Source organism: Gopherus evgoodei, chromosome 3 (assembly GCF_007399415.2).
Source record: "Gopherus evgoodei ecotype Sinaloan lineage chromosome 3, rGopEvg1_v1.p, whole genome shotgun sequence".
Lineage (NCBI taxonomy): Eukaryota > Metazoa > Chordata > Testudines > Testudinidae > Gopherus > Gopherus evgoodei.
The window spans coordinates 124,522,585-124,549,724 of NC_044324.1; the positions used below are offsets into that span (position 1 = coordinate 124,522,585).

Here is a 27,140-nt window from a genome sequence, read left to right on the forward strand (position 1 = left end):
TAGGTGTAGACAACTAGGACTGACAGAGGGGTAGGGGGTGGAGATGAGGGGATATAGCTGTCTCCCGAGCAATGTAGGGATTGCATTTATAAATAAAGGAAAAACAGTATTTGGAACAGAAGCTCATTTACCTCACTTCATTAGAAGTGAACAAATTTAGTCCTGGTATACAACTACTCATTACAATGATATTCAGCAGTTTAACTCCAATTTAACTCTACCCCTTCCATATTAAATAAATGGACAAATAAATAAATAAAGTTGGCTCTGCCCCGGCACAAAAACAAAAGAAAGGCAATAGAAAACAAAATAAGAAAGTGCAATTGTGGCAGCCCCAGGACTCCCACCATTCCCTAACTATGACGCAGACACTGAAAAGACATTGCTAAGATACATGGGAGAGAGATCCAGCATTTTGAAAACTGCCCGATTGTGTCAGATTTTAAAGAGGATACCAGCAAATGAGGTGTGCTACAGAGCTGCAGCCATAAGGAATGTTTGCCTGAGTCTGGGAAAACAACAGAAGCAGAGTATTTAACTTTCCTCTTTCTCACTACATGTTTTGTTCCACCCCTTTTTGCTTATCACCCTTCAACCAGCCCCCATTTTCTTTCTTTTTGGGAAAGGAACTGTCACTGTAAGGGAAGGTACACCTTTTTAAATTAAACTCCAGGTCATGGAACTCTTTTCTTCTCTGACCCCAGTCTTTGTAGCAATTATATGTGTTTTGATTGGGATAATCCTGAAAAGCAACAGGAAAAACAGCAAGAAAGGGAAGAGCGAGACTAAAAATAAGTCTGACTCTCGCCGGTGGGTGGATGATGACCTCAGAGACAGCACTGATGATCTTCATGTAGAGGAAGAAGGTAAGGAAAACAGAACTCTATCTACTTAGCATTTTTGTGTCTAATTTTCATCTGCTGGTATGAATAAGGGAGATAAGATCCCCTGGACTAATGTGACAGAGTTAGTCTGTGCACACAGCTTTGCAGCTACAATACACTGTAGTTCTTTCAGTAGTACAGAGATCAAATTCTACCTCTGGCAAACTAAGTCAGACCATCCCAAAGCAGGAAGTACTGGGCAACATTATTAGCTTAAATAAAGTAATTAATTGCAGGTCAGATTGCCTGCTTCTGTAGAAAAAAATTGTGGGGGGGAGGGGGCTAAAGAAGAGGAAATTGCCTCTCATTATGTTAGGAATGTAGGACTGGGATCTGCTTGGACATTTGCTGAGGGTCAGATTTTTCAAGAAATAGGTAGGCAGAGAATTTGAACCCATAAAATGTGGCATTGATTTTGCACTGGGAACCAGGGCTGGCTCTAGGTTTTTGCCGTCCCAAGCAAAAAAAAATTTTGGTTGCCTCTCATCCCCGCCCCCCGCACTGTACCCCCTGCTGCCCCAGCGCTGGGCTCTCCCCCACCTGTGCTGATTCCACCCGTTCCCCCGTCATCTCCAGCTGGTCCAGCGCTGGCAGGGTCGGGGTAAGCAGTGGGGCTCCTGGGCCACGCCTCAGCCCAGAGTCCCTCCAGCCAGGGCTCCTGCCTCCAGGACTGGCCGGGACCTAGGAGGGCAAAGCTGGGAGACTGCCCCAGCAGTGGGCTGAGGAGCGAGGGCAGGATAGCCCCAGAGGGAGCAAAGCCCCAGAGAGTGGGACACGGGCACCACACGGCAGCGCGCCACCCTCTATAGCCCCACTGCTGCTGCTTCTGGCCACCCTGCCGCAGTCCCTGAGCAGCTTGGTCTGCTTCGCCCAGCCCCGGCTGCGGTGCTGGGGAGCGGCTGCCCTGAGGCACCTGCAGGCAGCTCCGTGTGCCCCGCGGGGTAGCCCCCAGCCCAAGTGTCCCCCCCAAGCATGTGCTTTGCTGGTGCCTAGAGCTGGCCCTGCTGGGAACCGCTAGCCAAGGCCTCTGTAATTATTTGGCGTCCCTGGCCTATGCTAGTAGATCCTGATGCAGAATTGGTACATAAGTGTGTATGTGCACAAAATATACAATTTCTCCTTTTTGCTTTTTGAATATACTTTCTAAGTTCTCTCTGTTTCTTCTTAAACTAATGCTGCAGATTTTTCCCCCTGTAATTTGTAGAGCTCTTCTAAAAACTCTCATTTGATGTAAACAACTATTTCAGCCACTGTGGTTTTAAAGTTTTATATTTAGATTTTTATCTCATAATGATACATGCTCTCCCAGAGCCCATGTCTCCAACTCTTCAAACTTCAACCAGTTTTCTGCTCCTCTGTCTGTTGCTAATAAACATTACCTATCTATTTTACAAGCCTTTTCAAGTTTCATTTACTAGTATGTATAGCCAAAATCTCAATAATGGTACTTCATTAAGTTGTAGTCACTGTTTCCTAAATTATCTATAACTTTTTACAATAGTCACTTCATCTACCATGCCCTCCTTACACAATGTATATAGTAATCCCCTACAAAATTAACAAAGCCCTCTCCCTTTATCACTTTATGCTTGAATTTTCTAATTAAACTGTGGCAAATTAAAATCCGCATGGCTAATTAAAATGATAATCTGTGAATTCTCGGAGTGGCACTTTCACTATGAATGTCTCCATCAGTTTAAAACATACATTTTCTAAACAAGTAAAAAAAGATTGAAGTTCTTCAAAAGGGACCTTAATGAAGAAAGGGTCATATTTAAAATGTTTTACATTTTTTCCTTTTACACTTTTATATGCTGCTTTTTTCTTTTTTTTTGAATGCCAGTCATTTAAAATGGGCCAACATAAAATTTTGTTCAAAATATTCACAGTCAAATTAAATTTAACTTTCATATGCAAATATTTTTGTCCTGTTAGAAAAAGGGAAATTTTTAGACAAACTTCCTTAATTTACTGTAACTATAACACAACAAACATCCCCCCCAGTACAGTAGGATTTTTTCACTTTTGAACAACAAGCAATAATCCCTCCTCCATGTGCTGTGAGGCTTAAAGTCCAATGTCTCTGCAAGGCAAGCGCCTCTTTTTATCTTTAGAGAAGTTAAAAGAGCAAAGCCGCAACATGTGCTGAGCAAATTTCTCTCTGCTTCACAAGGGATATCCCAAAGACTTATGTACAACTGAGATCAGAATATGGCTCTCCCTGGAGTGATTTATTGAGCTAGTAATGCCTTAATTAAAGGCCAGATCATACTCCCTTTGAAATCTGTGGTAAAACTTTCACTGACTTCAGTGGGTGCAGGAACAGAGTCCCTGGTTATTAACAGAGTTTCCATTATAAACTATATTTAAATAGTTTCACTCGCTTTCTTAAGCTCATTTCTACCTGAAATGTCTCACGTTTGACCTGTAGTTAGAGCAGTTGTTTTGTGGAAAGTTTCAGTTGAATGGAACCAGGTAGTTTTAAGATGTTGTCAACACTAGAAATTGTCCTGCTATGACTATACTGGTACAGTTAAAGCAGTACAACCTCCCTAGTGTGGATGCAATTGTATTAGTATAAAAGTGCCTTATGTCTGTATAGCTGCTTTCACACTAGTGCCCTGCCTATACTGCAAATGCTTTGCTGGTATAGCTATGCTGATATAGCAATACTGGCAGAGCCCCCTCATGTAGATTCAGCTTATGCTGACAGGAGTTCTGTCAGCATAATAACACCACCTCCCAGAATGACGCTAGCTAAGCTGACAGAAGCTTTCTTTCATCAACATAGCTGCAACTACACTGGGGGTAGTGCAGGTTACCTGTGTTGGCTATGGGGTGTGGCTTGTTTCAGACTTCTGACTGACATAGCTATGCCAACAAAATCAAAGTGTAGACCTGGCCTACAACTATTTTTGTAAAAATAAATCACACTTCTTACCAAAATTGTTATGCTGGTAAAACTTCCAAGCACAAACCAGGTCTAAGATAAGGGACTTGGAAAATAAAGTCTTTCAGTTTTGAAAAAAAAAAATTCTGCTTCTTGGACAACCATATTTGAGAAGCAGGTTGGTGTAAAACTGCACCAGGAAAACAGACCAGCAATTCTCTACCAGTGGTAGCAATGAAGGAGGCTGTAGTACAAACAGGACTCAAGTGTTACCTTCCCCAATGCCCAGGGTGGGCCCTGCCTGTCATTGTACTGGTTGTGAATTACAGGTCTTAATTTTCCTAGTGAAGACAAAGCCAAGGAGAGGTAGAACACAGCATATTTAATTTTATTATTTTTTTAAACCGAATGGAATATTTTTTATTTATTTGCTACAAACCCTCAACTCTCCAAGAGATATGTCTGGTGTTTTCTGTGATGCGGATTCCTGTTCATTAGCAACTGGCTTGAGATCTCCTATCCAGTTCACACTGACCAACCAAAAGCCAGCAGATGGAAATGAATTTTGGTGCAAATACCAACATAGGTATAGAAAATATTAATAAGATGTCACAATTTTGCAGTCAGAGGGCATCTGGAATCACTGTTTCCACTTTGTGTGAAAAAAATAAACCTGTTTTCCTAATTACAGTTATTGCTTGTTCATTGTCTAGGAGATTAAACTAAACCAAATTAAGGCCATTTTAATTCTGAACAAGAGAGTACGCACAGAGGTTTAATGCAGTTTAACTAATTCACTTTAAAAAATCACGTTAGTTAATTCAGATAAACTTTCCTGAGCATCCTTGTGTAGACAAGCCATAAGTTTCATTTTTCTTCCTGGTTCTTGGAAGAAGCCACCCAATCCCACTGAGGCTGCTTTACTGTGTTATGAGCAACAGACCACACTTGTTGAAAAAGGAAGAAGGGAAAATAATATGGTGCTAGTTTGATGGACAAGTGACAGCTGCTATCTAGCACACAGCAAGGCAGAAGAAGGAGACGGTCTTCTTCTGTGAACCAAGAAGTAAAAGAGATGTGGGGCCATACAGTTCAATACAGTCCTAGCTTGGTCTGTACTGGACCATGACTCTCACTTTTTTAACAAACTGGAGGTAAGTTGCCTGAACATAAAGCAAACCACACTTAGGTAGTGATGTTACTGAATCAGCACACCCTAAGAATCAAATGACATTCTTTATATCCATTAGGCTAGCACTAACACTTGCTAAGCCATCCATCCAGCCAGCCAGCCAGCCTAAAAATGGTGCAATGCTCTGAAAATGACATACCTTTGAGCAGTAACACCTAGGTACAGTTAGTTTTACTGCTTGGCTGAACTCACCAGAGCTGCTTAATGGAATTAAATTGCAGAGCGTGAAAAGGTTAGATGCTACAGAGCTTTTTGTTGTTGTTCTTTCTCCAGCTTAAGAGGAGAATATTGCTTGGAGCCGTCCGAAAACCAACCATTTGCTAAGTGGAAGGCATACAGCACATTCATTTAGTGTCATGAGCGTCAGCACAGCAGATCTGTTTGCTCTTCTATTTCTATCCCTCTAGAAATTTCCTCATTTATGTGGCCTGGCATGTGAGATTTTCTTCTTCTCTAGATCTACAATAACTATTTGCATCCATCATAGCCATGTTCTAAGGTACTGTACTGTTACCAAAATAAGCACTTCAGTATTGTTGAAAGCTATGGTAAACACGTTTCTTTAACCTTGCCATGAACAATGAAAGAGACTGAGCACCTCTTGTAGCAATAAACTGTGAATTTCATAACTGCAGTACATAGTAATAAAAGTCCAGATTTTTGAAGGTATTTAGACATTGCTGCATAGAGTGTTTCAATTTCTAACTGATTTAGGAGACTAAATCTCATTTTCAAAAGGAATTTAGACACTTATGAGCCTAAATACAATTGCCAATCAGTGAGATTTAGGCTCCTAAGTGTCTAAATACTTTTTGAAAATGAGGTTTAGCCTCCTACATCAGTTAGGTGTTACAACATCTAAATAGCTTTAAAAATCTGGACCAAAATGTTTTGCCTCCAACTCCTTGAGATTTATACAGTTATTCCACTCAGATCTAGACTGTTGCTGAGACAAGTGCAGTCAGACTAGTGAGTCCACCATTAGCTGTTAAAAGTCCAGGATCTTAATATACAGATCACATCTGAAATGTCTTCATAATCTTTGTACGCAGTATTGTTGTGGGTGTGTTGGTCCCAGGATATTAGAGATGTAAGCAGAGTCAGGATGAGCCCTATCGTGACATCTGGTGGTGAATTATGGGGAGTATGGAAAGGAATTTTAGGTATTTGCATTGGCACACCCACCCCACCTAGCATAGCCCACGGCAGCCTGGGATAGTTATTTTGACAGCTCTGGGATCCCCAATTTCTTTATTCCTCCTGCCCCAGTAACAAAGTGTTGTCACCCTGATTATGTGAATGAGGAACTATGAGACTGCTTTATGACAGAGATGTCTCAATACAAATTAAGTGACACTTGCTAGACAAGGGACATGGGTTCCAAAACCCAGTGAATTGAGAGAGGTTGGGGACTGGTGTGTGTGGGCCTCTGATGGTATGGTCCCCTTTTGAGGCCCTGAAACACCAGTTGCACATCCTCCTCTCTCCACTGTTAAAGAGTAGAGCTAATTTTAATTCCATTAGGAGTCCATCTAAAGGCTGCTGAGCTGAATTCATGTTGGGCCAATGGTGCACCAGCACTGGGGCTCCCCTACTATGAGCTGAAATTGCTAAAAGTTGAAATCACTAAAGAGCTGGAATTACTGAGCTGAGAGCACTGAGTGCTGTGCTAACTAGTGGGGGAGCCTGAAGACCTATCGCTAAGCAGCTGGCAGAGTGGAGCAGTTTGCAGCATGTTGGGGCAGCCCATGGAACAGTGAGCGGAGTGGAGCGGTTTGTGGGGATGGCTGGAGTGGCTTGCGGGTTGACTGGAGGAGCAGCACAGCTGGTGTAATGGAGCTGGTCGTGGTGAAGGCTGCAGCAGAACTCCACGGAGAGGCGGAGCAGTTGGCCTTGGCCCATGTAAGGTGCCCCTTACCACTCTGTGTGGGCCCCACCACCCTGTGCGGTCCCCCCCCATTTCCACCCAGGCTGAGGAGTGTAAAACTCTGTAGATAAACTTTTGAACTCTGGGGTGGCACTGACCAGAGACTTTTGGGTTGTTGGACTTTGGGGTGATTGGACTTAAGACCCTAAGGGGGAAAGGACATTGCCAAACGTACTTGGTGGTGGGTTTTTTTGCTTATGGTTTGTGTTATAATCCTGTTTGTGGTGTTTCTCCAATGTGATGCCGCATTGTTTACCTCCTTTATTAAAAGGATTTTGCTACACTCAGACTCCGTGCTTGCGAGAGGGGAAATATTGCCTCCTAGAGGCGCCCAGGAGGGTGGTATGTAAGTGTCCCAGGTCACTGGGTGGGGGCTCGAGCCGGTTATGCACTGTGTTATTGAAATGGAACCCCTGGATACTGAACCTGGCCCTTGTTGCTGCCAACTCAGAGGGGCAGAAGGGTTACAGAGAGACAAGGTGGAGGAGGTAATATCTTCTTAGGCCTGAAGAAGAGCTCTGTGTAAATTTGAACGTTTCTCTCTCTGACCAACAAAAGTTGGTCTAATAAAAGATATTACCTTGCCCACCTTGTCTCTTCATAATCTTTCCCAGTTAATTGTTGCCATATTCCACTGAATTCCACAAGTCGGGAAGAAATGCAAGTCCCTTTCTGGAGCAGATGTTAAGATCAGTGGAGATTTGTGATCATGGAAGGTAAGCAAGTGAAGTTGCTTTGTAAAGATGCACATAAAGCCAATTTACAGTAATAGACAAGGATCATTCAAAACCAGGTGAGCTGTTCTTACCCTCGTTGCCTAAGAATCAACCACGTTGAGATAATTAGCACTGGCAAGGGTGTGCCACAGTTATATAGAAGAGGTCCTATTTTAGTGAAGCCTGAGCCTGGCAATATACTCTCGTTAAATGCGTGTACCATTTATTCTAAAAGTGTAATGCATGTACACAATGCCGTGGGCTATGCTAGGTGGGGTGGGTGTGCCAATGCAAATACCTAAAATTCCTAAATGAATCTCTCCACCTCTCAAATGCTGCTTCTGCCCCCATGAGGATGGCAGTGTTCAGAGGTCACCTCTTCATGTCAGTACATCACCTCTTAATATTATGATATTAGCTGTTGTGAATTATACAATAATAAACTTCAGCATATGAAGAATACAAACTGTTCATATTTATTCCACAACATTTGACACACCTTTTTTATTAATGGCTGTGTTTGTGCCTTGTAAGAGCTTATACATTAGAGTAGTTATCCCTCTAATAATTTTTTTACTGGTTTTGCAATAGGCTTACAAAGAGTGCTGACAAAGCAGGGCAATTCTGTTCATTGATCTGCTTAGGAGCCAAGGTCAGACAAGTGGGTCTCGTCCAACACTGGCCTAATAGAAAGTGCAGTACATTTCATGGGTGGGATTTCTTTAATTCTGAAAGCCAACTAATCCTCATTGTAAGGAGGTAACTAATGAGAGAATGGGGGTTAGCATTTTCCAGAGTCCTCTTCATTTGGCTATGTCAGGATATTCTCTCCAAACACCTCTCAGTTTACAGAAACTCACTACCACCAAATTGATAGGAATGATGTCAATGTCTCTATGTTGCTTTAAATGTAGTATTAGGAATCAATACAATCTGTCTTGTTATTCCACAAATCCACCAGTCCGACACACAGAGTTTGAAACCAAATACCAATTGTGGGCCAGATTCTGTCTTCAGATATGTACACAACTCCCATTGGCTTCACTAGGAGTTGTGTGCAGCACATGTAAACGAGGACAGAATTTGGCCCTTTTTGTTTTGGGAATGTGTGAGATCAGGGTAACTGATTCCTTTTACAGAAGTACCAAGGGTATGATAAAGATGTGTGAATGTGCAGTTGATCAGATATGGGGACAGCAAGGAACACTGGTCAGTTAGAAGCAGTGGTGTGCTGAAATCTGATTTACAGTGGCATCCTTAACTGGTGTCGTTTTATGTCTCTGTGGACTGATTACATATTGTTTTTATGGAGTGCTTTGGGTTGGGGTTACCAGAAGATGGTTCTACCATGGTGTCATGTAAACCCAATTTCCTGTGTGCCAGGTCCAAGGAGGAAAGGGAGCCCTCAGCCCTGCCCATCTCTTTCTCTTCTCTCCTCTCCTTCCTCCCCCGCCCCCGCCATCTCCCAAGTATTCACAGCCCAGTGTGTGGTGCTCCTGCTGCTGCTTTGGTGGTGACATCAGCCCAACTTCATAATGTTTGTACTAGTTAGTATTTTGGCATGCACCAACATATTCCCAAGGAATGAAAAGTGAGAGAAAGAAAATTGCCTTTTTTTAACAGTTTGTAACTCAGCAAAAGCTGAAGGGAATTTCATGGAACAAAGAAGAGTCAAGACATGCTGCAAACACTGCAGATGTGAGGTTTTGAAGCAAAAGTCATCAGGAGCCTTTAAAATGGAAAGTGTTAGGCCACCTAAATATCGGGGTTGCTCACAGCTCCCCCTATAACACAGTTTGCATAAGATGCATAATAGCTACCTTGGAAGGATATGTATTCTCCTTGACATACAGGTTTTCTTTTTCATATTGGAGATCAATAATGTTCCAGCAAAAATGTTAGGCTATTACTTCTTATCCTTGTCCTTGTGCCAGCTCCTTGCAAACAATGTATGCACAAGGTAAACAAAAATGAAATGTTACAAGGGGCAAATACTGCAGTAGCAGCCACAAAGAGGCCTGTGGCACCTTATAGACTAACAGGCGTTTTGGAGCATGAACTTTATACCCACTTTGTCAGATGCACGTAGTGGAAATTTCCAGGGGCAGGTGTATATATATGCAAGCAAGAAGCAGGCTGGAGATATATAGGTGTATATATATGCTGCTTGCTTGCATATATATATACACCTGCCCCTGGAAATTTCCACTACATGTATCTGACGAAGTGGGTATTCACCCACGAAAGCTCATGCTCCAAAACGTCTGTTAGTCTATAAGGTGCCACAGAACTCTTTGCTGCTTTTACAGATCCAGACTAACATGGCTACCCCTCTGATACTTAAATACTGCAGTGATTTCTTTTTATGTACAATAAAATGCATATGGTCTAAAATCCAGAATCTTTTTGTATGCTAAGTATGAAATTGTATAGGCTGCAACGCCTCCCACCTGCTAAGCCATCCTTGGAAATATTTTTTAACCTGTTTATAGAATGAGCAAATACATTGTATGGGTCCCCCCCAAAAAATCGTAATTAAAATTAAGAGAGAATTTCTGTTTGAACCTGTTCAAGACCATATAGCTACACTCTTGGGACTGTGTAGTATTTCCTTTATTTTGGAATAATAGCCAAATGACTATTAATAAGATCATAAAAGAAAATATTCCAATTTTTTCACTCTCTATCTTGGCAGATGACTTAGTATTATTGAATGTCCATTATGTAAAGGCTAAATGGGTTTCACTAAATTTAACAGCTGCAAAAAAATAAAACAAGTTTTATCCTAAGAATTCATAGGCTTGAGGAATGTAGAAGGGGAGGAATAGATCTCCAAGCCAACACAAATTTCATCTTATGAAAAAAATAAAAGGTAAGATTTCAGTGAAATGTAAGAATAGTTTTTAGGTTTTAAGAAAGGGAAAGAGGTAGAGGCCGGTAGTACATGAGCTGATGTACTCAGTCATGCAGACACAAAAACATTATAAGAAAATTACCACCGTGTCTTCTTTTCTGTGTTTTGTTCAGCTTAGAAAAAACATCATTTGTTAAAAATTCCATATTTTTTTTAAAGTCACACTTTCTACTTTCTGGGTCCGTTAGGGGTGAGACTAACTTAGTGGAATTGTTATTAACACTCTTTAAGCACAGTTTGCTTGCCTGATTTGGGCCAGGACCAGGCTAAAATTGTTATGATTAGTTCTCATCAGCCATACAAATGGGACCTGATCCTCCTCTGGCCTACACAAGTGCAAATTAGGAATAAATTCACTGTAGAAGTCAATAAAGTTGTGTCTGTGTAAACAGATGTGAATAGAGAATCAGGCCAGCTGTGTGTTAATGCATGTTAGCAGGAATCATTTTAAAGCAATGTTTTATCTCCAGTTTAATATGGGTTTGTCACAAGTGTAGATGTCCCTCTTTCCCCTCTCCCAATGATGTCACAGAGACAAAGCATTGTGAAACCACAGACCTTAACCACAAAGTCACATTTGAACTGAGCTCTCTGCATTATAACACCTTTAGTATGAGATGTGACCATGGAGAGAGGCTGGCATTCAACCCCAAAAGGAAATTTCATGTGTTTATAATGAGCTCTTTCTTGACTTTGTTAATTTGAATGATCTTTTACAGGTATGCTTTGGGGAAAAAACGTATGGCACTCACATTTTATTTTTGTTCATTTAGCTGAATCTTAGCTGTAATGTAGCATCTCTTTCACAGCAAGGTCTTATTCTTTAACCTAGTTTTCTGGATGCATTGATTGAAGCACAACAGGTCATGACTTGATGATGGGTCACACAAGGAATCAATGGCTATAGCATGATTAGAACCTGGAATGCTCCTGGTCATTTGTTTTAAACAGCCTCTTTATGCAGTGGATTTTTCAACTAGAGCTGAAGATTAATGATCTCTGTCATCTGGCAGCTAGGAATTCTGGTTCTCCAGTGAGGTACAGGTACAAATTTAGGTTAAAACATATTATGATGATTAATGTGAAATATATATATGACTTCCTCCAGCAAGAAGAAAATCCTTACCACAGCATGCATTCTGATCCTTCTTTACAGATGCTGATGGTGACTGGCAGGGATTAGATGAAAACATTGCACATGTCTCCTTCTCTGCTGAGCATTACTCCGAGGGTGAAATGATTAAAAGGTCAAAGGAATTTTATGAGCTTCTCAATAAGAGACGATCTGTCAGATTTATAAGTGATGAGCCGGTCCCCAGGGAGATCATTAATAATGTCATCAAAGCAGCAGGTATGGTACTGAATGAATGAATCTCTTGAGAGTGACAGAAGCACTGGTCTCCTGCTCCTCAAATGCATAAGATAAGGGTGATATGAAAAAACACAGGGAATTAAAACTTAGATGATGCCAACCATGCTCCTAGTTTTAAATGTAGGCCTATTGAATCAGCACTGAATGAGTATTCAGAAACACTTGAAAAGCCACTGAGTTAGTGGATACTGGTCCCTGCAATGTGACCATGGTAACCTTTGGAATCCTGACCAAGGTCATGTGACTGGGATTGGGAAATACGTTTTAGTTCTTTGTCAGAACTCCTGTGTGTCAGTTTCTTACTGCAGGACCAGACTCAACTCCGCTGTAATCCCATTGACTTCAGTCAGGGATGAATTTGACCCCCATTATTTATCCTGTCCTAGAATTTGGCTGCTGTTAGTAAAGCCTAAAATTGTAAGAAGGATTACAGTAGGTTTCAGCAGCCTCTAGTAGGATTACTAATACAGAGATCCCAGCCACTATTTGCAGTGGATTGTTTCCGTGTTTAAAAATCTGTGAACTGTTTTGTTACTGTACTTGCATGTAGGAAGATGGCAATGTATTTCAATTAGCTGGCAATCATTAAAAAACTGAACATGTTCTGGCACATGCAACCGAATGAACAAGCCTGCAGCATAGGTGAAGTGCTCTGAAAGCTTTGAGGAGTGGAGAAAGGGGAAAAAACAAACATCATTAATTCTTGTCTGACTCTCAGGAGAAACAAAGTAATTGATAAGCCTCATTTAATTTGAGAGTGAGAGTGCTATCTTTAAATAGTTTGTTCCTGGTGCATCTCAAACTTAAGTAGGGCTTTGGTTAGCAAATGGTCCTTTGTTTCTAAGACCTATAAATAGTTAAAGGTGTTTAAAAGAGGGGCAGAGGAGTACAGATCAGGTTCTTTTATACCCACGTTACTTCTTTCAGGCATTTAAGTCTTGCAAAATATGTATATCTTATACCTTTGATTTTATTCCTTTTCAGCCAGCTAAATACTCTTTCCACTGTATTTGTGCATGGCAATTAGGACTGAGTGAACAAGTTCAGATTTCATACACACCTACATGCACCAGCTGCCTTTGGGTCTGTCAAATCAAACCTATATTCCCTTTGGCAGACATTTGCATCACAATATTCCTATTCTATGTGTAAATTGGAAACTCATTCTTTTTGGCTGCTAGGATAGTTTGCCCGAAGGCCATCAGCTTTTGCCCTGAAGGCAAAGCCTTTGGTTTTAATTGGCTATATATTCGGGCTGGTTGATGCTTTACTTTGATTTTAATATATTGCATTAGTATTACTGTATGGCACTTAGATGCCTAGTGACAGGCACCTTACCTGTATGAAATTAAAAAATTTCTAAATTCTCTCTTCTCAATTGAAGACAGTAATTGTAACAGACATTAGATAGGAACTAACTAATGGATTTAACACATCTGACATCTGACATCTGTGATTGCATAGTCTCCTCTTAAAGGCAGCATTGCCTAGTGGTCAGTCTATCCCACCAGCTGGTATGGCTCTTCAAGAGTTAAAAAGTCCAATTATATATACAAGGAACTCAGAGATACTGAGAGAAAATAAGTGGTCCTGGGAGTACAAATGGTTTAGGGTGAAACCTTGTTCTTTAGAGGTCTGGGGCCAGAAGCCTTGCAGAGAGGGTGGGACAAAGCTTCCCTCTCTCCCAGCCAATGGAGGATGAACTGGGAAAAGGTGACCAGTATAAATGCTGCCTCCTTCCTCACCGCAGTACAGGTGCCTGCAGATACTGAAAGGAATAAGAAGGCTCCTCAGTTAGGAGGGAACAGACGCCAGCAGCAGACGGCTGCCAAACCCTCTGAGCCTGAGGATTAAGTGGGGTCAGTTGAGGTATAACAACTGCTTGAATTACCCATCGCCTATGGAGAAAAATAAAGATTGAGAGTAACCCTGGGAACAGAGTTTTGGGGGCAGCCTTCAGAGGAACTTTGGAAACCAGAAGCACCTTTTGAGACTATTTGGAACTTTTTGTTATGGATCTTTTTGTAGGAGGATTTGTAATAAACAAGCTCAAGGCCGGTATAATTAAGACAAGCATCAGGAGTGCCTGAAGTGGACTTAACTGGCTTTGTGGGGATGCAGAATGAGACAGTACTACACTGATGCTGCAGGGGGCACTACAGCATAGGCATTCCCTTCAACAGGCACTTTAGACTTTCCTCCACGAAGAGAATGAATTGAGATCAGCACCACCAAGGTGAATGAATGCATTCTTTCCCCTTTGGTCAGCTTGCTTTCTTTTTTCGCTGTAATTCAGTCCTGTATCACCCAGAAGGATGACCTGACTCTTCATTTGTTTCCCCCTAGCATTCTATTGGTTGATATTTAATGTTTGCATTTATTTGCATAAAGGAACTTCTCCCAGTGGAGCACACACTGAGCCTTGGACCTTCGTGGTAGTGCAGGATCCTGAAGTAAAACATAGGATTCGGGAGATCATCGAAGAGGAGGAGGAAATAAACTACAAGAAAAGAATGGGAGACCGATGGGTTAATGACCTGAAGAGACTGAGGTACAAAAATCAAGGCAAATAATGGGCCAAGATTTTTCAAAAGTGACTAGGGAGTTTTAAGTGCCTTACTTGAGACATCTTGAAAGAAGCTGATTTTTATAAAAGGATGAGCACCCACCTTGTGAAAACAGGCCTATTAAGTGTCTCAAGCTGAACACCTGAATATCGAGGCACCTAAAATTGTTAGTTAATTTTAAAAATCTTGGGCAAGGTAAATAGATAAATCTAACTTGCAAGTGAGAAAGACAAAAGAAAAGGCTTGTTAGGGAATTTTATTCATACTGGCACCGCTTGTTTTTTCTTTTACTTCAAGGAAAAGCAGAATTATTCAGCTCAGTTTAAAATCCTATTTTTTTAGACCTTTTGAGCATTCTGGGGGTTATAATGGATCACAAATTGAATGGGAGCTAAAAATGTGGTGCAGTTGCAAAAAAGGCTAATATAATTCTGGGATGTAGTAATAGGAGTGTTGTATGTCAGACACAGGAGATAATTGTCCCACTCTTCTTGGCACGGGGGAGGCCTCAGTTGGAGTATTGTGTCGAATTGTGAACACTATACTTTAAGAAAGATATGGACATTTTGGAGAGAGTCCAGAAGACATCAACAAAAAGTGATAAAATGAGGAAAGGTTTTTAAAAAAGCATGTTTAGTTTTGAGGAAAAGAAGACTGAGAGGGCACCTGATAAATCTTCAAATACTTTAGGGGCTGTTATAAAATGGATGGGGATCAATTGTTCTTCATGTACACTTATTTATTTATTATAATGGTAATTATGCTGGTTCAAGACCAAATTACATGTGTAGGATGTACATAATTAAAATATATCTCTTTGCATAATGAGATGAGATATCATACATGAAAATAGGAGGAAGTAGGTCTTTTATATATCCTTCTAGGCTATCTCATCTCATAAATTCCTATAACAACATATCTGGAACCAAAGTGACTGAAGCCCAAAAGGGATGACCTACACAAGTACAGGTCAATGATCTAGGCTGGATGGATATGTACTACACAAAATAGCTTTAAAACTTATCCAAAGTTCCCAGTTCAGTGGCCCACTAGTAAACACCACTGTCTACAGTGGGAGCTATAGGAAACCCAAAAGTCTGAAAATCATGCCACTGTCTTAGTTCCCACTGCCTGAGAATGAGTGCTCATGAGATCAGTCCTCAGGAAGGAGGGGATATATCTGCACCATATTCTCATGCAACTGCATACTACAGAGCTGTCAAGTAAAATCTTTCTCTCATCCTTCCATAGACTGAGAGTCCTGGGACTCAGGGTTCTAATTCAGGTCTGTTTCCAGAAAAACATCCAACAAACTTCATTCAAATGTTGTTTAAGATCAGTAACTAAGCCAGGGTTTCTCAAACAGGGGTCACTGCTTATGTAGCGAAAGCCCCTGGCGGGCCAGGCCGGTGTGTTTACCTGCCCCATCCGCAGGAATGGCTCCCACTGGCCGTGGATCGCTGCTCCGGGCCAATGGGAGTTGCTGGAAGTGGCAGCCAGTATGTCCCTCAGCCCGCGCCGCTTCCAGCAGCTCCCATTGGCCTGGAGCAGCGATCCACGGCCATTGGGAGCCATGATTGGCTGGACCTGCGGACGGGGCAGGTAAACACACCAGCTTGGCCCACCAGGGGCTTTCCCTACACAAGCAGTGACCCCTGTTTGAGAAACCCTGAACTAAGCAGTAGCTTAAAAAACCCTGTTATTGCTGTTGTACATCAGTAACAATCTTTTATAGCCAACACATATATTATATATGATCGTTAGAACAATGAGACAGCACAATAAATGTCTTAAAAATCACCGTTTTGCAGAACAAACTGGATAAAAGAATACCTGGATACAGCTCCCTATCTGATCCTCATTTTTAAGCAAGTGTACGGGATGCTTCCAAATGGCCAGAAGAAGATCCATTACTACAATGAGATCAGTGTTTCTATTGCCTGTGGTATTCTCCTTGCTGCACTGCAGGTACGCTGACAGCATGCTGTACAGTCAGAGTCGGTATAATGTAGAGATGGGTTGGGATGGGTAAGAATAGAACACCTTTGCCCTAAACTTGGATTAAACCCAAATCTAATTTTTGAGGTTTGAAAAAGTTTAACTTGCTATTTAAAAAAAATAAAAATCACGCAAGTGAAAGTTTGAAGCTGAAATGTTCATCTATTGATAGCATACATTGTCATGGAAAAAATAACACTGTGGACTACCTAGATATAGGCCCAAATATGAAAAGGTAAATCTTTCTCCATCCATACTGGCTAACAGTAAGAAGAACTTAATTTAAGCAATATGCTTCGTGTTATTTGCACCTCCTTTTAGACAGTAAATTCAGGGGCATATAGGTTTAATACTGTCATTAATAGAGCTTCAGTAGATACCAACTTAAGCACTCATAACTCTTGTACTACACTAATAATGATGCTAGGGGTCTCAGGTTACCAGTATGTCAATCTTAAAATAATATGCCATTACTCTAACACAACTTCCTTTCATCAATCCCCAGGACATGTCTTGCTTTGAGATCAGTTTCAGTGTTGTGCACATTACTTGGGGGTGTAGAGGGGAAGAGCAGGCGTATGTTTTGTTTAACAGCCAATGCAGTTTCAATTGTTTTGTTCTAAAGATGAATTTATTTCTAATGAGTTTAAAGCTCTGAACTTTATACACTGGCCAATCAGATTGTTTGACTAGTCTCTCAACATTTAATTCCAGTCCTTATATCTAATGCATGCAAAAATGTTTAAATAGTGATTTTTTTAAACTGTTAAATCATTAATGGAGCACAATTACACCAGGCCAATGCATTACCAGACTCTTCTCTTTTAGTCTAAATTTTTCTGAATCCTTCGTTTTGAAGGAAAATCTTCACAGCAGGAAATCTGAGGAGGGAGCAGTGCGCAAAATTTAATTGTAACACTGGTATGTTGTCCCTCTGCAACTGTGTATGAGTACTGTATGTCTATACTGCAACGTAAACCCAGGCTCAGACTCAGGCTTGAGCCCCAATCCCCTTCTATCTACACACAAATCTCTGACTCTGGCTTGGCCCTAGGGTCCTAGGACCCTGCAAGGGCGGAGAGTCCGAGCCCATGACAAGCCATGACCCAGGGTTCAAGCCCTATTGTTTTGCAGGGTAGATGCAGCCCCACTTGACCCAGGTCTTGGGAGACTGCCAAAAGTATCCTTTATCCTAAGAATCTCCAATTGACTCAATTGAAAACGGAAAATGGAAGCCATCCTTCTTGGTGCACAGCAGCAGCTCAGTGAGTCAGTGTTAATCTTTCCATTGTCTTCACCGAGCTGCAAACATACCATCTGAGAACCTTCTGTGTTTGCAATGGAGACTGAACAGAACAAGCCTTTTCCAAAGTGTGCTGCTTCGTGGTGATGGGAGCACAGCCAGCTTATGTGAATCTCTGGTGCGAGGCCAGCAAAACTGTGGTAAAACTTTAGTAAAAGTACCAAGAGTGACCAGCATGCATACCAGCAAACTGCAAAGAAACTGGCAGCTTTGCCAATTTAATGGATTGGTGACCAGTGCAGGGAGCGGATTAAGTAAGCAGCTCAAGAGCAAATGCTGGAAAACGAGGGACCAGAGCCACACCTCAGGCAACTCGCAGGCACCCTGCCTGTTTTATGAGATGTTGGACTGGCACTGCACCCAAGACAGAGCCAATTGTGGTGCATAATGGCCTGGTCAGCTCAGATGTGCCCTGCCAGCCGCAGAATCTAGCATGGGGAGTGATGGGAGCCAGCAGCAGACACTGAATGAGGACTATGATGTCACTCTGTTGCTGAGGCGGGCCTAGAGCACACTTAGGAACAGAATCAGCGGCAACTTCTGGGTCCATACTCAGAGGAGCTGTTTGATGCCCCCTCGAGGAACAGCCCGCCGCTGAGCCTGCAGCAGACATGGAAGGGACAGAAGCCGCCCCTGAGCCTGGTAAGTTTCTGGCTCCAATTTAATATTTATTGCTACAGTAATGGAAGGGATTTCCACTGTATGGATCAATGCAAAAGTTCTGAGAAGCTGAGGCTAGTGGCTTGTAGCTGCTAAAGGCAGATTGCATCACAGTGCCTTGGCGCACCCCTCCCACTTGTGTGGAGTTCAAAATGGTGACCGGGAAATGCAAACAGTAAAGAACAGCTCTAAAAAGTATTCTTACTGGAAAGGCACAGATTTTTGCTACAGCCACTACTGTTTTTTAAAAATAACCTTACATTGCCATGCCTTTGTTTGCTGCTCTGTAATCAGTCAGTGGCCTAGGGACCTTCCTGGAAATTGTGTATATGTGTGTTTGGGAAAATGTGATCCATTTTCAAAACTAGTCCATTTGAGTTAGAGGAAGTCCATGCAGTCCGTAAATGACAATCATTTATCCCAAGTCTGACTGGGGTTTGAATTTTTGCCAAGAAATATGAGCTCAGGGAGGAAGAAGGCAGTGGAGTTCTGTGTGGTCCCATGCAGCCATAACAGGGTAGCCCTGTGGAAGCTAATGCAGCATCCTGTTGATTTTCTCATGAATTCTGACCCAATCCCAGGTGCTGATAGCTGCATACATTTCCTGAAGGAGGAACCCCAGATAGGTAGTTAGGTTGTGGAGAAGGGCGTATTTTCCAAGACCACTTTAGTAGCTAACTAGGCCACTCTACTCACAGGGCCAGATTTATACCTTACGCGCCCCTAGGCACAGCATTTTCAGCACCCCTACCCCCTGTCTACAGCTGACCTTTGTGTTTGCCATAAAAAATGAAAACTTTTAACCCACTTAACTTTTAGGCGCCCCATGAAGGCCGGCGCCCCTAGGCATGTGTCTACTGTGCCTAATTGGAAATCTGGGGGTGTCTACTCATAGATGTGCTACTCAATCACTATATATTTGAATACTTCAGCTGCCTACACTGCAGGTTTCCTACCAGCAGCTTTGCCAATGTGCCACCACAACATGGTCTCCAAAATGTGAAGTCCTGAAATGATAGAAAAAGTCTTTTGTAGCAAGGTCACTGACTGCCCCTGTACCCCAACATAAGTAGTTCTGCAATTTTTGTAAAACAAAAATGGTTTCGAATTTTTAACTTACCATTGTCTCTTCATTACTTTAACTAGGCCATGTCCAGGGAGATTCTGTGGACTGAAACATCCCTTTCACAATATATCCCTCCACAGCTTGACCCCTGACAGCGCAGGACAAGCCTGGCCCAGTGTACCTTCTGGACTGTTCCAAGAGAAAGCATGTCCATGATGAACTTATGGTTCAACAAGCAGGGTCAGTACCAGAGACAGAGGGATGTAAGACTGGAGAAAAAGCGTGCCAAGAGGCAGGAGGAAGGCTGGGGCTTTCTGCACAGCTAGAGGTCAGTGTTTCAGCGTAGGACTAGGCACTTGCTACACAGTTCCTGGTTTTATGGAAATGTTCTTTTGTAACTGTTTGGATATTGTAAGGGCAGTTGCCTGCATGGCAATGGGTGACTGTTCTACTGTTTCAACATATTTATAAATAAAGCCTTTTATCTCATCAAAGTTTATTGCTATCATTGCATCTCATCATACAATCATGAGTTGAAATAATAAAGCTAAACACATGATCGGAAACAATTAGGAATTAATAAACAAACACTGTTCCTCTACAGTTAGGTACAGCAATCCACTCTTCAATCACTTCCTTATATGAATACATATTGTGACTCATCCCCCACCTCCATTTCATAAGTGGTCATGTCACTGGTAAGTACATTGCGTGGCAATCAAGCCCCCACCCCTCCAAGCACTGAACCCACCCCAAAGCAATTAGCCCCATTCCTCCCTGCCCTCAACAAGCACATTCATATTTCCCACTCTTCCATGGGGCCATGCAAGTCCATAATGTGGGAGCACAAAGCATCCCTGACTTCTGATGCCTGGGTGCACCCAGCGCCAGCTGTGCGAGGTGCCCTTTCCGACTGAGGGTACTGAGTCAGTGGCCCCTCACTGTCATAGGTCCATTCAGGGGGAAATGATTCACCTCTGGCTCCACAAAGTTTGTGAAGAACACAGAAAGGTACAGTAATGCAGACAGCACTGATGACACTGGCATCCAAACATGTCTGTAGACATCTCCAGTGGGATCTCAGTCTGCCAAAAGCACATTCAAACAACCATTCTACACCTGCTCATCGTGTAATTAAACCATCTTTTGTCTGAAATCAGGGCATGATTCATATGCCAAGGCAAAAGGGAGCACATAGGGTCCCCCAGAATAATGCTAGGGACATTTATAACCATGTCATTTGGTGGGAATAGTGTCCCAGCCTGTCCATGAATGTAAACTCCTGATTGGTGAGAAACCCTGGCATTGTGAATTTTCCCAGTGCAGCCTACATTGACATTCATAAATTGATCTCAGTGGTCCACCAGGGCCTCCATAACAATGGAGTAATCCCCTTTATGCTTTATGTACTCATGTGGTCCTGGAGGAGGGTAAACTATGGACACATGACTCCCATCAGTAGCCCTGGTGCAGTGTGGAAACCCCATTCTCTCAAAGCCAGCAATTACCCCAGGAATAGCTTTGTATGCCTACTATCTTGGAGTTAACCAAACGCCTGACCGCCTCAGAAACCTCTGCCACTACTGTAGCCACTGTCAACTTTCCAACACCAAACTGGTTGACCACGTTCTGGTAGCAGTCTGGGGTAGCCAGCTTCCAGGCAGCAACCTGGCAAAGGTACCCTCATGTCTTTATGTTTAAGAGTTGGAGCAAGCTGCTCACAAAGCTCCAGAAATGTAACTTTCTTCATGCAAACATTCTGAACCCACTGCTGGTCATCGCGGGTCCCTATGACAATGTGATCCCACCAGTCTGTGCTTGTGGCCCAGCACCAGTCTTGGCAGGGGGCATCAGTGGCTATGCTGAGTGTAATGAGCAGCATCAGCTAGTGTGAGTCTGCCATGCCAGGTTACTCTTCTTCCTCCTGCTGCTCCATCCGAAGCTCTATTACGCTCCTTTGGTGGGTCAGAAAACGCTGCCAAAATGTCCACTAATGCCACATGGAAACTCTGCCTGTTTCCTGACACCAGAGTGAAAGTGCAAGCAAGAGAACTTCTTGAAAAGGGGTCTCCTCCATGTTGCTTGGCAGGCTGTGTTGGCTAGCTATAACATCCTGTAACATGTAGGGTTGGCAGTACAGGTTTCCTACAGTGCACCAGTCAAAGGGCTAGAGGGACCACATTTCGGGAGAGTGCCAGGAGCCTGGGATATGGTCGGTTTGACTTGGTTCTGCATGCTGCACTGTGGAAGCCAGAGCCCTAGGTTATAAAATTCTTTATGTAGGGTTAAGAATCAGTGTAGATGCTCAGGCCCTGGGTTCTCGAACAAAGGTCAGCTGATTTGAATCTCTCGAACCCTGGTCTTGCATGGCAATGTAGACATACCCTATGTGATTCTCCACTCCCCCTCCATGTAACCATGTATAAAGGGGGTGCAAAGAGGATGTGCCTAAAGGAAAAAAGGCAGAACCAGCATTTTATGTCCCCAAATGCATAGGCAGTAACTTCTCCTGGCGCTGGTGCGTGCTTGACCCCCCCCATTCCGGCCCAGCCCCAACTCCAACCCTGCCCTGCCCCCACCCAGCCCCCTTTCCAGCCCCTTCCCCGAAGTATCTGCCACAACTCCACCTCCTCCCTGCCCTTATTGGACTCCTTTCCTGCCCCCTACACTGCAGCCCCAAGACTGGAGAGGCTTTCTTTCTGTGCCACAGCCCAGGGCGTAGCGGGCAGTGAGAGCTCCTCCAGTCCCAGGGCCGCAGCAGGGAAACTGAGTGTGGGGTCTTCCCCTGCCACCCCATGGCTTCTGCCAGGGACAGGTGGGGGGCACTGGGGCTTCCCTCAACCAGGGACGGGATTGGGACCACTGAGGAGGGGTCCCCTTCCCCGCTGGGCACTGCTTCTGTGGAGCAGAGTCAGGGTGCGGGGTTTTCCCCTGCCCCACCAGCCCAGCAATTGGTGCTCTGGGCTTCTGCCACCCAGCAACAGATTTTTTCCAGGGCCTCCCAGTTGAACAGGACCTCTGGCATGGGCACTGGCCCAGCTTCTAGAAATTATTTTATACTCTTTCAGAAGGGAGCCAGCTCTATGACTCCATAATACTTATCACTACTGCAGCTAGCACTGTCTCTTCAGAGCACTAGACCAGCTATTTCAACATGGGAGGTGGAACCTGTGAAAATGTCATAAAACTAGCTCTCCTTTAAACTTCGTATATGCCCTTTCGTTCTAAGGCACTCCCAAAATGCTTAACCAATTAAGCATTAGGCTATGTTCTGCTTAAATCCACATGCAAACTACTATTGAATCAATGAGAGCGCTATGTTCATGCCATGTCTAGTACCTGATCCTAGTGTTTGGCGTAATGCTTCATTTTCTTGGGGATTTTATATGGGAGGACTGGGGAATAAGTGAATGGGTTTAATGAATGTCTCTGGGATTTAAAAAACAATCAACCCCCCTACCCCACACACACTTTCATAGAAGACTACAGGCTAATCCTGTGTGGCACTTCCTGAGAGGCACAGCACTAAAGGTGCAAACCCTGGGGAAAGGGGAAAAGCCCCAGATGTAAGTTTGAGCATCCCACAGGATTGATCTAACTTCCAACAGCCTCCTCATAGCTGCCTTAGTTCAGAATCCCCATAACACTGAGCACTAAGGTTAGGTCGCATCTCAGCCCCATCTACCTTGAGGCCTGTGAGACAATAGGCTGCATAGGACTGCTTATGCTAGCCTATGCTACTCCCACGTGGAGGAGTTCCTTTCAACCCCTTCACTGCTCTCTAGGCTGCTGGAGTGAGAGTTGGCCTCTGAATATCAGTGGTAGTGGGGGGGGGGAGAAGAGGAGGGGAGTGGAATGTACCATTTGCCCAGCAGCCCAGTGTGTTTTATTTATAAGTAGGGTATTACATCTCCTTTGCTCCTGATAAGGATACAAATACGTTAGAGATGAGCTTTAAAGGTTCAAAACATGTGAGCATGTTTGGACTGCACAGTAGGAAGATGGGCATGGAAGGTCAGCTACAAACTCAGAGGACTGAATTTTATGTCATTCAGTTTAAACTGCACCTTGCTTCTGTTTGTCTGTCTCTCTCGTTCTAGAACGTGGGTCTGGTCACAGTGACCTCTACACCTCTGAACTGTGGCCCTCGCCTCAGGGTGCTGCTCCAACGCCCAAAAAACGAGAAATTACTCCTGCTGCTCCCTGTTGGGTACCCCAGCAAAGACGCCACTGTGCCTGATTTGACACGAAAGCCACTGGATGACATTATGGTGGTTATGTGAGCATGGAACAACCAAAGAAAGAAACTATTAAAATGCTCACTGTAAAGCAACAGCCCACTATCTGCTGCTTTTCTCTGTCTATTATACATAGCTTATCTTTGTCCCTTAAATGTACCTGTGGGTCTGGCTGTTTATACCCATATGCCTTCTTAGCACTAGTAATTGCAGCGGCTGCCTCCAGTAATAGCAGCAGGCAATCAAGCTCTGTGAATCTGACAGCTGCTATTATTGATGAGCCTGGTTGATTGTTCCAGGGGATATGCACAATAGCACTTCAGTTGCTTTTATGTTTTATCGCTTCAGTTTCCTCTCCCCGCTAGGGAGCGACTGGTTCCCTGAATTGGAAAGAACCTCCTCATCCTGATATCTTTTGATTGTCACTTGCACAGTTATCTTCACTTCGGGGGTTTCAGCACAGCAAGGTAGCAGAGAGGTTAGCAGAGAGTAAGCCATTTGTACATTGCTTGATGTACACCAGTCAAAGATCCCCTGCCCACCAGCTGCATTATCCTTTGCAGAGGAAAAGGATATCGTCACATATCTTAGTACTACTTCTGCTTGACTGAGCTACGTGGAGGCCTTATCTAAGCTAGATGTTTTCTCTAAACTTCCTTCCTTTGCTGCCAGTGGTGCAAGTCCCCATTAGGGGAAATCTAGGGCAGACATGGTACCCACGATGTTCTAACTGGTGTCATCTACATGTGCTCTGGGCAGTTGGGTGGCATGACAGTGAAAATGCTGGTTTCCTATCAATGCTAGTGCTCCCATCATTGCTGCCCCTAGTGAAGCAAATAGAGGGTATGTCTACACTGCAATTAATAACCCATAGCTGGCCCTCACCAGCTGACCTGGATTCGGGCCAAGGGGCTGTTTAATTGAAGTTTAGATATTCAGGCTCGGGCTGGAGCCCAGGCTCCAGGACCCTGCAAGGTGGGAGGGTCCCATAGAGGAAACCACAATACTGACTTTGGATCTGTCTGCACACACAGGTGCTCCGGCTTAACTGAAGTTGTCATTTTAAACTGATTTTGTTAAACGCATGCAAAAGACTGTGTGCGTGGACAGTCTCATTTTGGAACGTTTTACTAAGGCAAAGTTACAATGAAATGTCAACATACTACATCGTACATCATTTCTTCAGGATCTGGTTAATATTCAAAGAACCTGGCTAAAAATTCTGGCTTCCTGGCTGGGTAGCCTGCCTCCTCTTACACTGATAAGGGTGAGCATACTTCTAAACACCCATCCTCTTTCTGGCATTTCTCTCTTTTATGTATTGCTATGAAAGCTTTTCATTACAAAGACAGTCCATATTTTATTATATCACAGTTCCATAGGAGGAGGAGGAGGAGGAAGTCACATTTTCCCAATAAAATGCAATACAAAGGCTAACAGATAACAGTAAAAAAAAAAATTTACTTGTCATTCTATTTACAATGCAGATACTTTACTGGAGCATTAAGTAAGCAAGTCAGGGGACCTGTAGGAAGCCGGCATGTTGTCTTAAGATAAAGCTCTTCAATAATTTCCTTATAAAACCATCTAATTCCTGCACATAACCACCACATGTGCAAGTATGTTCCCCTTTCTCTATAACCACTGCAACAGCAAAAATATTGCTCTTAACTGGAGTCAAATGCCATCTATCTGGTCATTTATAAACAATTTCTATGAGCTACTCTCTTGGTCTAAACCAGACTTATTAAGCTTATTAGGAAAAGAGTTAATCAATACAAAACTAAGGCCTTGTCTATAGGGAAAAGTTGTACTGGAGTGACTTCAATTCGTTTTTAAAGGAGTATAGTTAAATTGGCACAAAGCTGTGTATGGACACACATTTCGGTTTAGCTTACATCTGTTCCCAGTTGACTTAAGCTAAACCAAAGTTCCTTTTAAACTGAAATAAGTGGGCCCACCTACAGGTTTCAACTTGTTTAACTGAACCAGTTTAATTAAACCAGTGTGTGAGCAAGGTTTTATATTATAGGGTGGTGGTTAAAAGAGAGAACACAAAATGAACTGTCAAAAATCAAAAACTGTTTTCTTTTTCCATTCATTGATTCTGGAAATTAACATATTAACACATCAAAAAGAACGTGAGCCTGTAAATTGTTCATCAATTGTGTGGAAATGAATCTGCTGAAGATTCCATCCAGCAAAGAGCCTTTGACACTGCAAAGCACATGTAAAAACCAGAAAAACATCAATCCAAATACAACCTTCTTTATAGTATTACAACTGTTGATGACACTGTACAAGAGAACCTTTTCAATCACGTTGAATGCTGCTGTTATGTCAAGCCTGCTTAGATCTGCCAATATTCTACAACTATGCTATCATTTTTAAGACAGATGTGAAATTGCAAGATAAGAAATTTTGCTCTTGTGTTTTCCTGCAGGACTTAAATAAAATGAAATATTCCATCTACATGCTCTAATTAATTAAAGGCTTTTAACTTGTTTGATTCTAATAACTAATAAGGGCAGAGTTTAGCATGGTGGAAATGTCTCCCAGGTGCTTTAAACATTTGAACCACGGTAAACAAAAGGTTCCATATTTTCTAAAGAGCTCAGCATCCAGCAGCTCATCTTGTGACGCTTATGGCCAGGTTTTTCAAAACGGCTCAGAACCCAGACTATGGAGCTCGTGAAAATCTGGTACTGAGTGAGCAATACACGAAAGCCTGGAAAATCAAAAGTGTAGATGGAAAACACAATGCTCTTAAGGGGCTGTGGAGGGTGTAGAGGCCTCGGGTTGGGGAGCGTCATATGAGGAGGTCACATGCCCCCCGTTAGCTGCTTCCCCATCCCGTACCAGTAAGAAATGGATTCCACTTGCACCACTGGTGCCAGTATTGTTAAAGCAGTACAATTTCTGTGTGCAGAGAAGCCCCAAGAATCAAATCCAGACCTGAGCTGGGTCCTAAGTAGTCAGCATGGGCAGCGCAAGAGGGGATTGAATCCTTAATGCCTGATTGCGGAGCCACTCTTCATAAGCCACTTCAGCTCAAAAATGAAGGGCAAAAGTTAAATAAAGGAGCAGAACAGCATATAAAAAAGAGGTAGGTCAATGCTGAGTGCTGCTTTCACTGAAGTCCATGGAAAAATTTCAGTGAGGGGAAGAGGTAGGCCATCACTGTACTTTCAAAAATCCCACCCACCTGGTATGACTTACCCACCTCACTATTGTGGGGCTTATCCTATATTCAGTCATGACTCATACTTGACAGGGTCTTTTAATTGTTCCTCTGCCTCTCTTACATATTACCTTGTTCCACATACTGGAGAGATCTGTAACATCCTTGCTTCTTGGTCAAAAATGTGACTGGGATGGCTGGGGCACGCACATGCTTGCTGAAAAAATAAGGA

At 42.9% G+C, this 27,140-nt stretch overlaps 1 protein-coding gene across 3 annotated transcripts; it reads left to right on the forward strand.

Moving 5' to 3' along the window:
- Positions 1–413: 413 nt before the first annotated feature.
- On the forward strand, positions 414–26,158 carry IYD (iodotyrosine deiodinase). Of its 3 annotated transcripts, none has more exons than XR_003999632.1 (6): positions 414–866; positions 11,680–11,874; positions 14,287–14,446; positions 16,274–18,405; positions 19,570–19,817; positions 23,590–23,673. XR_003999632.1 is itself a non-coding variant. In XM_030556567.1 (5 exons), exons 1-5 carry the CDS (start codon positions 677–679, stop codon positions 23,770–23,772), a joined length of 885 nt encoding a protein of 294 aa, XP_030412427.1. In that variant the 5' UTR covers positions 414–676; the 3' UTR covers positions 23,773–26,158. The 3 variants fall into 3 exon arrangements, 1 of the variants encoding a protein (XP_030412427.1); XR_003999633.1 differs by having other exon boundaries at positions 19,630–19,817; XM_030556567.1 differs by lacking the exon at positions 19,570–19,817 and having other exon boundaries at positions 16,274–16,430; positions 23,590–26,158.
- The last annotated feature ends 982 nt before the right edge of the window (positions 26,159–27,140 follow it).

Bases quoted from the DNA above. Each gene is read 5' to 3' on its own strand.
- IYD (XM_030556567.1), top strand. From the start codon at position 677: ATGGAACTCTTTTCTTCTCTGACCCCAGTCTTTGTAGCAATTATATGT. The intron at 11,875-14,286 runs GTATGGTACTGA...ATTTGCATAAAG, and splicing joins TAATGTCATCAAAGCAGCAG to GAACTTCTCCCAGTGGAGCA. The intron at 14,447-16,273 runs GTACAAAAATCA...ACCGTTTTGCAG, and splicing joins AATGACCTGAAGAGACTGAG to AACAAACTGGATAAAAGAAT.